We start from the raw sequence: 14726 nt of genomic DNA on the forward strand, positions 1-14726 counted from the left end.
CCTGGCCTCAAGTGATCTGCCCACCTCAGCCTCCCAAAGTGCTGGGATTCCAGGTGGGAGCCACCATGCCCAGCCTTCTTTCTCTGTTGGCTCTATTTGGATGTTTATCCTAGTCTCAGTTATTTTTCATTCAACATTTATTTCTGATTCAGCTAACTTTTTTTTTTTTTTGAGATGGAGTCTCACTCTGTCGCCCAGGCTGGAGTGCAGTGGCACGATCTTGGCTCACTGCAACCTCCACCTCCCGGGTTCAAGCGATTCTCCTGCCTCAGCCTCCTGAGTAGCTGGGACTACAGGCGTGTGCCACCACGCCTGGCCAATTTTTTGTATTTTTAGTAGAGATAGGGTTTCATTGTGTTAGCCAGGATGGTCTTGATCTCCTGACCTTGTGATCTGTCTGCCTCAGCCTCCCAAATTGCTGGGATTACAGGTGTGAGCCACTGCGCCCAGCCAGTTAACTTCTTTTTATTTTTTTTTTTTTACTTTTTTTTGAGACGAAGTCTCGCTTTTGTACCCCAGGCTGGAGTGCAATGGCGCGATCTTGGCTCACTGCAACCTCCACCTCCTGGGTTCAAGCGATTCTCCTGCCTCAGCCTTCCAAGTAGCTGGGATTACAGGTGCGTACCGCCACGCCTGGCTAATTTTTGTATTTTAAGTAAAGATGGGGTTTCACCATGTTGGCCACTCCTGACCTCAGGTGATCCCCCCGCCTCGGCCTCCCAAAGTGCTGGGATTACAGGCGTGAGCCACCACGTCCGGCCTCAGTTAACTTCTTTTTAAAGAAAATTTCTAAATTTTGGAATTATTTTATTTTACTTATTTTTAATTTTAAAAATTTTACCCTCCTCTCAAGTTTCCAATGGAATAATTTTAAATTGATTGAAAAGTTGAAAAGTTAGAGAAGAAAATTCATGTGCCCATAACCCAGTCTCCCCTAATCATCCATAATCATAGAACAGTGGTCAGAACTAAGATATTAACATCAACACTTTACTGTTAACTGAAACACAGACTTGGTTGGATGTCACCAGGCCTTCCACTAGTATCTCTTTTCTGTGCTAGGACCTAGTCCAGTGTTCCACATTGCATTTGGAACTAACGTTTTTTAAATGCCTGTATGATGCCAGACATGTTCATGTACGTAATCAGAATACTAGAGAGGTGCACATTTGTGTGTCTCGTTCGAATCCCCATCCTAAGACTACTGAAACAGTTTTTTGCGTAGCACCAGCAAACCTGCATTTCCCCTCTGTCTTCATCTGCTTGGGCTACTGTAACAAATACCACGGGCTGGATGGCTTAACATTTATTTTCTCATAGTTCTGGAAGTCCAAGATCAGGGTACCAGCAGGGTCCGGTTCTGGGGAGGGCCTTTTTTCTGGCTTGCAGACTGCTGCTATCTCTTTGTGTTCTCATATGGTACAGAGAGAGAGGGAGTAAGCTCTCTGGTGTCTCTTTTTATGAGGGCACTAATCCCATCATGAGGGCCCCACACTTTCGAGCTCATCTTATCCTAATCACCTCCCAAAGGTTTCATCTCTAAATACCATTACACTGGGGGTTAGGGCTTTAACATAGGAATTTGGGGAGAACACAGTTTAGTTGACAGCATGCTATTTCAAAAGGCTTACCATATTCCTCCCTCACATCTCCTCTAGGTTAGGGGCCAACTAAATGTTTTGATTTAAAAGATGTGGCTGGGCGCAGTGGCTCATGCCTGTAATCCCAGCCCTTAGGGAGAACGAGGCAGGCAGATCACCTGAGGTCAGGAGTTGGAGGACAGCCTGGCCAATATAGTGAAACCCTGTCTCTACTAAAAATACAAAAATTAGCCAAGCATGGTGGCACATACCTGTAATCCCAGCTACTCAGGAGGCTGAGGCAGGAGAATCGCTTGAACCCAGGAGATGGAGGTTGCAGTGAGCCAAGATCACGCCACCGCACTCCAGTCTAGATGACAGAGTAAAGCTCTGTCTCAAAAAAAAAAAAAAAAAAAAAAAAAAAAAATTAAGGCCGATGCGGTGGCTCATGCCTGTAATCCCAACATTTTAGGAGGCTGAAGCGGGTGGATTACCTGAGGCCAGGAGTTCAAGACCAGCCTGGCCAACATAGCAAAACCCCTTCTCTATTAAAAAATACAAAAAAATTAGCTGGGTGTGGTAGAGTGCACCTGTGGTCCCAGCTACTCGGGAGGCTGAGGCATGGAATTGTTTGAACCTGGGAGTTGGAGGTTGCAGTGAGCCAAGATCATGCCGCTGTACTCCAGCTTGGGTGGCAGAGGGAGACCCTGTCTCAGAAAAACAAGCAATAAATAAATAAATAAATAAAAGATGCTTGCTCTAGAGTGCTATGGAAATGCAAGTACTTTGCAGATGTCGATGCCAGCAGTGATTGACCTGGGACACTGGAGGATGTTGAGAAGAAGAAAACTGGTTTCGTAGGATCGGAGACTTTTAAAATTTATTATTTTGAAAAAGTGTTAAACTTGGAGAAAACATCCAATGAGCTGGCTCTCCTTACCCTTTCCAGAGTACTTACGAGTGCCTGTTTCTTCTGAACCCTGTTCACATAGTGGCATAGCACGTGCCACGGCTGCTTACTGCTGCTGGGCGTCTTTCCCTAGGGTGAGGGGTTCTCCTGTGGCAGTCCAGGGCCAAGGGCACTCAGGAAATTGCACACAGACCCAGTATGTCCTCTCCTCTGCAGCTCATACTCTCCTTTTGTTAACTGCCAACAGCATCCTTCATGGCATTGTTTCACTGTGTCCCAGGGTCCAGTTCAGGGGTACATCCTGCATGTGGCTGTCACATCTGTTGAGTAGCCTTTCACGTGGAATGGGGTCTCTGTCTCTGGTTGTCTTTCATGACGTCGGTGTTTTTGAAGAATGCAAGCTAGTTATTTTGTCCATCATTCCTCAGTTGGGGTTCATCTAATGCCTGGATTATGCATCCCAGACAGGAATATTCTAAAAGCAATGTGTCTTTATCACATTTTCCCTTCGGAGCTAAACAGTGTTCATCTGCCTCATGACGAAGCTAATTTCTTACTGGTCAGGCTGTTACCTGTCTTTTCCATTATGTAGTTTCTGATTTTATTTCTTTGACTAATCAGCAAAATGTGGGAAAACATGGGTCACAGGCCTTTAAAGCTGGGAGGTTTCAAACTGCTCCCAGGGATCCTGCCCCAGAGCCGATTGTGGTGGTGAGGAATCTAGCCCCTCCACTTCTCTGGGGATCAGAGATGCACCATTTTCACCTGTTGCTACATATTTGGTTCCCAAATAAGATTTTATTTTGAGTCAGGGTTTTCCCTGCTCTCCTAGACCTCCCTCAGAGCGCGGGAGAAGGATCTGAGGCATGGAAATGCAGCCATGGCCCATTTCGTCAAACTGTGGTCTGCACTTAAGTATTTGTGTTCTAGTCTAGCAAGCTTTTCATTGCTCCTGTTCAACTGATGGATAAGCCAGATCGTTGGCCATCCTACATTTGATGTTAAAAACTGATCATCTTTTCTAAGATTCTTAGTTAAAATGTATTTAATATTAAAAATTTTCAGGACAGGATGTGTCTAGCACGTGTAAGATGAAGTGTTGTCCTGGGTCTGTTTTATAGGAGGACAAAGACACTGATTCTACCAAAGAGCCTCTGGATGACCTTTTCCCCAATGATGAAGACGACCCAGGGCAAGGAAGTGAGTGATGGGTGATGCGGGCATGTTACCGAGTGTAGGAGAGAGGTGTTTTCCTCCTAGAACACGGTCATAGCAATCAGTGGCAGCCTTAGTGCATGCGGCCTGCCTGGAGGAAGCACCACCAGAGCGGGATTGCCTTTGGTTTTCCAAAATAATCTGTGTTGTGATACGGGAATATGCTAGAGCAGACCCTAGGATACAGCGGCATGCACGTGCGGTTCAGGCGTGATCTGCTGATTCTTACGGGGTAAAGAGGTCAGAATTACTTATTCTGCTTGTTTCATGGCGCCAAGAGGAGTCTCATGGCACTGAGTGGCCATGTTGCCATCCCTGACACTATAGTCACTACTCTTACCCTGCCTGCCCAGACAGTACTAGGAAAAGATTTAAATAGCACTGGGGGCCAAGTACTAACTTGAACCAAAGTTAGTAAAGATAATTTTAAAGAAACTGACTCATCTGGATAATTGTCTTTAAAAACCCATCTGAAGTGAACTTTCTCGGTGCAGTCCAGCAGCAGCACAGCAGTGCAGCCGCGGCTGCCCAGCAGGGCGGCTACGAGATCCCCGCGCGGCTGCGGACGCTCCACAACCTGGTGATCCAGTATGCCTCGCAGGGGCGCTACGAGGTAGCTGTGCCCCTCTGCAAGCAGGCCCTGGAGGACCTGGAGAAGACTTCAGGACACGACCACCCGGACGTGGCCACCATGCTCAACATCCTGGCCTTGGTGTACAGGCTAGTCACTTTTGTTTACCTACTGAATTTTACCTAGAGACAATGTTTTTAACCATCTTGCCCCTTAAAATATATTTTTATGTATCTATATAAACTATTTTTCAACCATATCCACTTCTCTTTAAACAGGGGTTAAATTAAAAATATTTAGCAAGCTTTTTTTTTTTTTTTGAGACGGAGTCTCGTTCTGTCACCCAGGCTGGAGTGCCGTGGCGTGATCTCGGTTCACTGCAAGCTCCACCTCCTGGGTTCACGCCATTCTCCTGCCTCAGCCTCCCGAGTAGCTGGGACTTCAGGCACCCGCCACCACGCCTGGCTAATTTTTTTGTATTTTTAGTAAAGACGGGGTTTCATCGTGTTAACCAGGATGGTCTCGATCTCCTGACCTCGTGATCCGCCTGCCTCGGCCTCCCAAAGTGCTGGGATTACAGGCGTGAGCCACTGGCACCCGGCCTATTTAGCAAGCTTTGTGGAAGGGTGTCACTGAATCAGAACAGATGCTGCCCGTGACCACTCAGTTCAGCTTGTTTAGAATAGCCCACAGTGTACCCCTCACGCCAGCCAAACGAAGCTGTTTTGACCTTTTCCACAAGACCCTGTGCAGGTGGCTTTTGTCTAAATAGCCTTCCCACTTGGCCTGGCAGTGTCTTCCTGCCTTCTGAGGCTTGGTACGCTGTACCTCCTTTTGGAATCCAGGATTCAACTTGCCCTTTGCCCCTTGTGTGCTCCCCTAACCGTTTCACCCCTGTTGAAGGATGCCCCGGGGGAGTGGTGGGCTCTGAGTTGTGTGGTAGAAGAGTTCCTTTGGCTCAGTGCCTAGGATGCAGTTGAGGGCTGGAGCCGGAGGCAGGGTGTCCTGTTGGGACAGGATTGAGGTTGTTGGGGTGGGGCGAGGGGAACCTGAGCAAGGAGGAGGACGTGGAGGAAGAGGAGAGTACAGGGCCTAATGACGCTTGAAGAGAAATGCGGTGATATGACTACCCACACGCATAAGTGATTTCTTTAAAAATAAGTTTTGAAAGTTGATAAAATAAAAACACACAAATAAGAAAGTAAGCCCCCTGTTATAACAACACTATTTAAAATGGGGCCGTGCCTTTTGGCTCTGTAGTTTGTCAGCAGCTTGGTCTGCCCTGTGACCATGCAGCAGGGTTTTGTGGACATTCTGGACATTTTTTGACTGTTTTCCTGTTGGTGAATGTTGAGATTGTTTGCATATTTTCTTTTTTTTTTTTTGAGACAGAGTCTGGCTCTGTCACCCAGGCTGGAGTGCAGTGGTGCAATCTCAGCTCACTGCAACCTCTGCTTCCTGAGTTCAAGTGATTCTCCTGCTTCAGCCTCCTGAGTAGCTGGGATTACAGGCATGCGCCACCATGCCTGGCTAATTTCTGTATTTTTAGTAGAGACGGGGTTTCACCATGTTGGCCAGGCTGGTCTCAAACTCCTGACCTCAAGTGATCCTTCTGTCTCGGCCTCCCAAAGTGCTGGGATTACAGGCACGAGCCACTGTGCCTGGCCGATTGTTTGCATATTTCACTGCAGGAATTTCTTAGTCAGAGATATTTGCATTTAGCTTTTAATAGATTGAGACATTTCATTCCAAAAAAAATTTTTTTTTGAGATAGGGTCTCGCTCAGTGATGCGATCATGGGTCATTGCAACCTCTGACTCCTGGCCTCAAGCAATCTTCCTGCCTCACCTTCCTGAGTAGCTGGGACCACAGGCATGCACCACTACACCCAGCTAAATTTTATATATTTCGTAGAGACAGCGTTTTGCCATGTTGCCCAGGCTGGTCTCGAACTCCTGGGCTTAAGTGATCTGCTCAGCGCGGTACCCCACAGTGCTAGGATTACAGGCGTGAACCACTGCACTTGGCCAAGGCTTTTTTTTTTTTTTTTTTTTAAACTTATATGCCCATTAAAACATATGGAAGTTTCTGGACAGCACTGGATATTATTAATATAAATGAGTTAAGTAAGCATAACTAGGTTTTTGTTGTGCACAGCGTGCATGGGCACACACATCACTGCTGGGTGCTGGGGATGCCATGGCCTCTGTCAGTCTTGTGTTTTTCCCTAGCATTATAGTGTGAGAGTTGACCCACGTGCGTAGATGTTTGGGAAAAAAATAGTAGCTACATATGTATTCATATTCAGTATTCTACCTTTCAGCTTGTTATTTCATCATTCTTGTATTAAGGGACACATAATTTTAAGCTTTTTTTTTTTGCCTTTAATATTTTGCTGATCTTTATAAGGTTTGTTCAAGATTTTGGATTGATTGATTGGTTGTAGAGATGGAGTCTCACCATGTTGCTCAGGCTGGTCTCAAACTCCTGGGCTCCAAATGATCCTCCACCTTGGCCTCCCAAAGTGCTAGGATTACAGGTGTGAGCCACTGTGCCCAGCCATGTATTTCTTTTTTTAGGATAAATTCCTAAGACGGGTTAGAGTATAAACATTTTATAGTCCTTGGTACCTGCTGCCAAACTGCCACTCAGAAAGGCTGTGTCTGCCCATGCTTCTGCCGCACAGGCGCCACCCTGGAGGTGGGGGGCTCTATTCCGTTGGTGGAGATAGAGTATGCATTGTGTTTTAATTTGTATTTCTTTGATTATGTATTTTTAGTCATTTGTATCCTTCTGTGAATTTTCTGTTACCTTGCACATTTTTCTGTTAGGATTTTAATGCTTTAGTATTCTATGTTTGTTTTCTTTTGAATTTGAGTTCTTGGTGGGCTTCTTTTTGTTTTTTTTGAGACGGAGTCTCGCTCTGTCACCCAGGCTGGAGTGCAGTGGCGCTGTCTCGGCTCACTGCAAGCTCTGCCTCCCGGGTTCACGCCATTCGCCTGCCTCAGCCTCCCGAGTAGCTGGGACTACAGGCGCCTGCCACCGCGCCTGGCTAATTTTTTGTATTTTTAGTAGAGACGGAGTTTCACCGTGTTAGCCAGGATGGTCTTGATCTCCTGACCTTGTGATCCACCCGCCTTGGCCTCCCAAAGTGCTGGGATTACAGGCGTGAGCCACCGTGCCCGGCCCTTGGTGGGCTTCTTAAACCCACTTGATTTAACAAATCACAGTGTGCTAGTCCCACTCCCAGAGTTTCTGATTCAGCAGGGCTAGGGTAGTCTAGGTTTCTAATAAGTTCCAGTCGAGGCTGACGGCTGTTGGTTTGGGACCACACCTGAGAACCACTGCTAACTAATAGTCCCAGACATTTTATAATATGTCATCGTTTACAGAAGTGTTTAATATACCTCATCTCATTTAATTCTTTTTTTTTTTTTTTTTTTCTGTGACGAAGTCTCGCTCTTGTACCCCTGGCTGGAGTGCAATGGTGTGATCTCAGCTCACTGCAACCTCTGCCTCCCGGGTTCAGGCGATTCCACCCACCCCGGCCTCCCAAAGTGCTGGGATTATAGGCTTGAGCCACCGTGCCTGGCCATTTTTTTTCTTTTTTTTTTTTTTTGATACGGAGTCTTGCTCTGTCGCCCGGGCTGGCATGCAATGGCACCATCTTGGCTCATTGCAACCTCTGCCTCCCAGGTTCAAGCGATTCTCCTGCCTCAGCCTCCCTAGTAGCTGGGATTACAGGTGCCCACCAGCATGCCCAGCTAATTTTTTTTTATTTTTAGTAGAGACAGGGTTTTATCATTCTTGGTCAGGCTGGTCTCAAACTCCTGACCTCAGGTGACCCACCCGCCTTGGCCTCACAAAGTGTTGGGATTACAGGCGTGAGCCACCATGTCCGGCCTCATTTAATTGTCATAACACTTTAGGTAGCTTATTTTATTTTTTTTACACGGAGTTTCACTCTTGTTGGCCAGGCTGGAGTGCAGTGGCACAATCTCAGCTCACTGCAACCTCCGCCTCCTGGGTTCAAGCGATTCTTCTGCCTCAGGCTCCCGAGTAGCTGGGATTACAGGTGCCTGCCACCACGCCCAGCTAATTTTTGTATTTTTAGTAGAGACAGGGTCTTGCCATGTTGGTTGATCTTGAACTCCTGACCTCAGGTGATCCACCCGCCTCAGCCTCCCAGAGTGCTGGGATTACAGGCGTGAGCCACCGTGCCAGCCTTGGTAGCTTATTTTTAAATTGCATTTGCTACAATTCTCCTGCCTCAGCCTCCCGAGTAGCTGGGACTACAGGTGCATGTCGCCAGGCCTGGCTAATTTTTTGTATTTTAGTAGAGATGGGGTTTCACTGTGTGAACTCCTGAGCTCAGGCAGTCTGCACGCCTCAGCCTCCCAAAGTGCTAGGATTGCAGGTGTGAGCCACCGCACCTGGCCACTACTTTTTGGAACTCTATTTTGTACTTGCTGACTTTCACAAAAAGTTTGAGGCAGCTTACAATAGGATGTAATAGGATGAAAGAAGAAACAACAATATATTAATACTTGGCCAGAATTAGTGTGCTTCAGAGGTTGTAGAAGCCTTATTAACCTTTCTCACGTTTTTCAGGGGAAAGCCTTGCCAGGCAGTTACTACTACTCAATTGAGAAAGATGTGTGCTAAGTCTCAAAAGCAAGTACTTGTTCTCAGTCACATCAGTAGTGAGTAGCAGGCTTAAACTGAGAGTTTCTGGTTCTGGGGTGTTTCTGTTTTACTCCAATCAAGAAAGATTCTTCGTTCCTCCATACTCAACAAAATGGAGGCAGATTGGGTACCAAGTTCAGACACAACAATATATTTACTTTTGTTTGTTGTTTTTTAAAAGATTTTTTCAGTATACATGTAGCATATCATCTTCTTACAGCAAGACTGTGCAGTAGATCATATACTTGCTTTGTAGATGGGAAGGCTGGGACTGCGTGAGGTCACTTAATGCACCCAAAGCCATGTAGCCATTAACTGGTAGAGCCCAAGCTCAGACACTAGAATTAATTCTGTCTGAAACCAAATGCAAGCTTGGTGCATTGTTCTAGACTGTTGCACTTATTCTGTGCTGGCCAGCTGGCATAGGCAGGACAACACTGTAGTGTGGGGACATTATCTTCCCAGTGGCCTAGATAGGAAGGTTAAGTTCAGAAGCTAGTTGGGTCTGATTCCAGAGTTCACCTTGCCAGTCCATTTACTGATGGATTTCCTTCCAGTGTTTTTTCCCCATCCGTAAGCTTGTGGTTTTTCTTTTTTCTTTTTTTTTTCTTTTGAGACGGAGTCTTGCTCTGTCACCCAGGCTTTAGTGCAGTGGCGCGATCTGTGCTCACTGCAAGCTCTGCCTCCCGGGTTCACATCATTCTCCTGCCTTAGCGTCCCCAGCAGCTGGGACAACAGGCGCATGCTGCCATGCCCGGCTATTTTTTTTTGTATTTTTAGTAGAGACAGGGTTTCACTGTGTTAGAAAGTATGGTCTCGATCTCCTGACCTCGTGATCCGCCCGCCTCAGCCTCCCAAAGTGTTGGGATTACAGGCATGAGCCACCACACCCATCTTTTTATTTATTTATTTTTTGAGACAGTCTCACTCTGTCGCCTAGGCTGGAGTGCAGTGGCACGATCTCTGCTCACTGCAAGCTCCACCTCCCAGGTTCACGCCATTCTCCTGCCTCAGCCTCCCGAGTAGCTGGGACTAAAGCCGCCTGCTACCACACCCGGCTAATTTTTTTGTATTTTTAGTAGAGATGGGGTTTCACCATGTTAGCCAGGATGGTCTCGATCTCCTGACCTCGTGATCTGCCCGCCTCAGCCTCCCAAAGTGCTGAGATTACAGGCATGAGCCACCGCACCCGGCCCTGTGGTTTTTCATAAATAGTTTAAACTTAACTTTTATTTCTGTAGTTGAAAATTACATTTAAAAAAGCTGTAGTGAGGCCGGGCACGGTGGCTCACGCCTGTAACCCCAGCACTTTGGGAGGCCTAGGTGGGTGGATCATGAGGTCAGGAGTTTGAGACCACCCTGGCCAACATGGTGAAATCCCGTCTCTACTAAAAATACAAAAATTAGCCGGGCTTGGTGACAGATGCCTGTAATCCCAGCTACTCAGGAGGCTGAGGCAGAGAATTGCTTGAACCCGCGAGGCGGAGGTTGCAGTGAGCCGAGATGGCACCACTGCACTCCAACCTGTGCAACAGAGTCAGACTCTGTCTAAAAAAAAAAAAAAAAAAGAAAAGAAAAGCTGTAGTGATCTACATCTGAAACACTTAATGTGTGTTTTTCCATTTAGGGATCAGAATAAATACAAAGATGCAGCTAACCTACTGAATGATGCCTTGGCTATTCGTGAGAAAACTTTGGGCAAAGATCATCCTGCGGTTTGTATATCCAGTTCTTTCATTCTTTTAATATTTTATTTTCCCCATATATTTCTTTTATCCAACTCATTTTACCATTAAACTCAACAGGGAAAGTTTAAGTGCTGCCTTTTCCCTAGATGGTGCAGGTAGGAGGTCTTCACTTACTCAGTGCTAGTGACAGGCCAGAGCACACTTAATTTGTTTATGACCCCACCTCAAATGGATCACCAACTGTATTGTTTGATTGTAAATCAAATTGCATGTCCTTCTAGAAATTTTTTTCTGAAAATTATATTGTCTTCATTAAAATCTGGTCAGATTTGCATATGAATCTGTTTTGGTTGGCTTTGTGGCTTCCAGGGAAATTTTTAAAAAGTCAGGAATACGTTGCTGATTTGTTTAATTTTAGTATTCTGCAGTGTTACTTTGTATAATCTATACTCTAGTGAATTGCGCTTTTCGTTTTAACTGAAGTCATATTGTTCTATCCGACTAAGAATGCTTTACTGTATAGATTGAGTATAAATGAATATGTGGTGTATAAATGTACTCTATTTGGTTATCTTTTACCATTCTTAGTGGTTCTCTCTGTGTTGACAGGTGGCGGCGACTTTGAATAACCTTGCAGTCCTTTATGGTAAAAGAGGGAAGTACAAAGAAGCAGAGCCGTTGTGTAAAAGAGCTCTGGAAATCCGAGAAAAGGTACAAAAGAAGGGGGCAGTTGTCTTCTTTGAGATTTTTGTTTTGTGTGTGTGTGGTTTTTTTTTTTTTTTTTTTTTTATTGAGATGGAGTCTCGTTCTGTCACCGGGCTGGAGTGCGGTGGCGTGATCTCGGCTCACTGCAACCCCCACCTCCATGGTTCAGGTGATTCTTCTGCCTCGGCCTTCCAAGTAGCTGGGACTACAGGGACACACCACCACGCCCAGCTAATTTTTGTATTTGTAGTAGAGATGGGGTTTCACCATGTTGGCCAGGATGTTCTCAATCTCTTGACCTCCTAATCCGCCCGCTTTGGCCTCCCAGAGTGCTGGGATTATAGGCTGAGCCACTGTGCCCAGCGCTGTTTTTTGTGTTTTTAAAAATTTTTCGGTTTTAGGTTTTGAGAAATAACCACTGTGATGTGTTTTTAACTGACTATTAGCTGAAAACAACTCATTTAATTAGAGAATAGCCCACAAAACAAAGCCAGATTGGCCCATACAAATCAGTGTTTAAGACTCAATTACAAGCTGGGCGCAGTGGCTCATGCCTGTAATCCCAGCACTTTGGGAGGCCAAGGTGGGAGGATCGCTTGAGCCTAGGAAGTTTAAGACCAGCCTGGGTAACATAGTGAGACCTCGTCTCTAAAGAAAAAAAAAAGAAAGAAAAGAAGGTCGAGTTATGAGGTGTGTACATTTAGAAAGGTGCAGTCCTGAGTCTGATGCTGTCCAAGCCTGATATGGCCTAGAAGTGACTCTGATTGAAGAAGACATGTCTGAGGACTAGAGATGGAAAGCCTGGGAGCATTGCATTTGACAGTGGAACATGTGCTTGTCAATAAGAAAAACATGATTAAAGATAAATTCACCAAATATGCTTTATGAAGCTGAAAAATGAAATAATTATTATTATAACTAAAGATTAACTCAGAGCTATAGATTAAGTCAATGTCATATATATTTAATACCAGCTGCTACAGTTTATGGTAATTAGGTATTAAAAAATATAACAACTTGTTCATTTCAGCAGTGCTGTGTATGACAATCTGTTTAGATGTTACGAAGATTCGGGTATTGGGTCTATCCGATGAGTGACCACAAATTGTGTTTTTTTTTTTTCTGAGACGGAGTCTTGCTGTGTCGCCCAGGCTGGAGTGCAGTGGCACGATCTCGGCTCACTGCAGCCTTCGCCTCCTGGATTCCAGGGATTCTCTTGCCTCAGCCTCCTGGGTAGCTGGGATTACAGGCATGTGCCACAACACCCGGCTAATTTTTGTATTTTTTAGTAGAGATGGGGTTTCACCATGTTGGCCAGGCTGGCCAAGAACTCCTGACCTCAGGTGATCCATCTGCCTTAGCCTCCCACAGTGCTAGGATTACAGGCATGAGCCACTGCACCCAGCCGCACAAATGGTATTTTAACCTGGTATTTTTTGTGATTATTTATCAGTGATTCTTATCAGTTAATTTTGAGCCACATGGCAAGGAATTGGGGGAGAGAAAATAAAAAGGGGCTCCTTATCAAATTATACAGGTAATATTTTATTATGCTGTCAATCTGCATGATATTTCTGAAATAGAATGGTTGAATTTGGGGTGGGCTGGAGTTAAAGTCAGGGAGAGCACAAAAGTATCAAATTAAGGATTAGGAACCATATAAGATGACCTGCCAAATTCATTCATGTATTTACCCTTTCATTCATTTAGAGCCCCCTGCTTAGAGTTGGTGATTTACAGATCAGAGATGTAGTTCCTCCCACTAGGACGCAGTCCACTGGACAGACTGAGGACCGCAGAGGGCACATCAGCATCTAGAATAGAGAGCTCTGGGAGGATATGAAGTGTGGGCTTCTGCGGGCCAGAGCCAGGGGGTGTTGGGGATGGTTTCTCAGGGAAGGTCGGTGTTGGAACTGCATCTTGAATAATTGAGTTAAAAGTGTCCTAGGCAGGGGGAGGTAGGGAATGCAGAAGGGAGTAGAAAGGCAGCTTTACCTCCCTGAGGACCACATGTGTAAAGGCACAAAGTGGAGAGAACTCATCACTTGTTCAAGGTACTGAGGGAGGAGGTTACTGTTCATTCATCCATCTCTGTGCCAGACCCCTTTTTCGATGCGGAGATTACATTGGTGAAGAAGAGAGACAAAGAATTTATACTCTTGGGGCTTACATTGTAATAAAAAATATTCAAGGTAGTTTAGAGAAGTGATTCTTATAAAGAACAACCAGGTGATGTGCCTGTGAGTTCACTAGGTGGGGTGGGGTGGTATAGGGAAGTCTCCTTTGAGGGGAACTGAAGAGAACCCTGCTGAAGGATAAGTCGTAGCTAGTGGGGAGGGCTAGGAGAAGAGCATCCTGGGCAACTGGGACAGCTGGGGGCTCTTCAGAAACTGGCAGTAAAACTCACATAGCCTTTACAAAGCCCATTTCCTTATCTTCAAAATGTGCCTAATGTGTACATTTGTACATAGTACAACCAATGTACAAAAATATACCCACCGTGAAGGATTACTACAGTAATTAACACAGCTAAAGAAGATGAGCACAGTTCCCTCCCTCCCCTCATGAATAAGAATTTGAGAAATTCTGGTTGTTTTATTACTACGTGGCGTGGCGAGCCAGTTAAGGATTTAAATCTGAAAGTGTAGCACAGTCGTGCTTATGTTGAGGAGGATCCTAATGTGACAGTAGGGTGGAGAGTGGATTGGATGGGAGCAGAACAAGTGTCTCTAATATGCTGTTTTTTATTTTCAGGTTTTGGGGAAGGATCACCCCGATGTTGCCAAGCAGTTAAATAACTTGGCCTTACTGTGCCAGAACCAGGGCAAGTATGAAGAAGTAGAATATTATTATCAAAGAGCCCTCGAGATCTACCAGACAAAACTGGGACCTGATGACCCCAACGTGGCTAAGACGAAAAATAACCTGGTGTGTTGACTGCACAGCACTAGGGAGGGGCCAGGAGTGCTTTCTTCCCAAGTCCAAACACTTTCTCATTTAACTGGAGATTAAAATGTATGCTTTATTTACATCTGAAAGATATGAAATATTTTATTTTATTTTATTTTAAGGCATCCTGCTATTTGAAACAAGGAAAGTTCAAGCAAGCAGAAACACTGTACAAAGAGATTCTCACTCGTGCACATGAAAGGGAGTTTGGTTCTGTAGATGGTAAGAAATATACTCCCGTTTCAAGTGAATTTAATTGTATAATGACTTGACTAATAGTAATATACTAATAGTATTAGTTACTGTTTATTAAGCACTTAACTTTGTACATCACTAAGCTAAATAGTTTAAATGTGTGATTTCACTTCACTTTCATAGCAGTCTTGTGCAGCGGGTCAAACATTACCCCATTTTAAAAGCAA

At 45.2% G+C, this 14726-nt stretch overlaps 1 protein-coding gene across 44 annotated transcripts in view; it reads left to right on the forward strand.

Moving 5' to 3' along the window:
- KLC1 (kinesin light chain 1) overlaps nt 1-14726 on the forward strand; it is a 72367-nt gene that overhangs the window by 29754 nt on the left and 27887 nt on the right. For all 44 annotated transcript variants that reach the window (XR_008671405.2, XR_008671406.2, XR_010130835.1 and 41 more), the window contains exons 4-9: nt 3612-3690; nt 4200-4425; nt 10590-10677; nt 11260-11361; nt 14110-14283; nt 14427-14526. Coding sequence is in view for 41 of the 44 variants with exons in the window: in XM_031001533.3 (XP_030857393.1) it covers nt 3612-3690; nt 4200-4425; nt 10590-10677; nt 11260-11361; nt 14110-14283; nt 14427-14526 (769 nt within the window). In the remaining 3 variants the exon portion in view is untranslated. The remainder of the gene's footprint in view (nt 1-3611; nt 3691-4199; nt 4426-10589; nt 10678-11259; nt 11362-14109; nt 14284-14426; nt 14527-14726) is intronic.

Source organism: Gorilla gorilla, chromosome 15 (genome assembly GCF_029281585.2).
Source record: "Gorilla gorilla gorilla isolate KB3781 chromosome 15, NHGRI_mGorGor1-v2.1_pri, whole genome shotgun sequence".
NCBI lineage: Eukaryota > Metazoa > Chordata > Mammalia > Primates > Hominidae > Gorilla > Gorilla gorilla.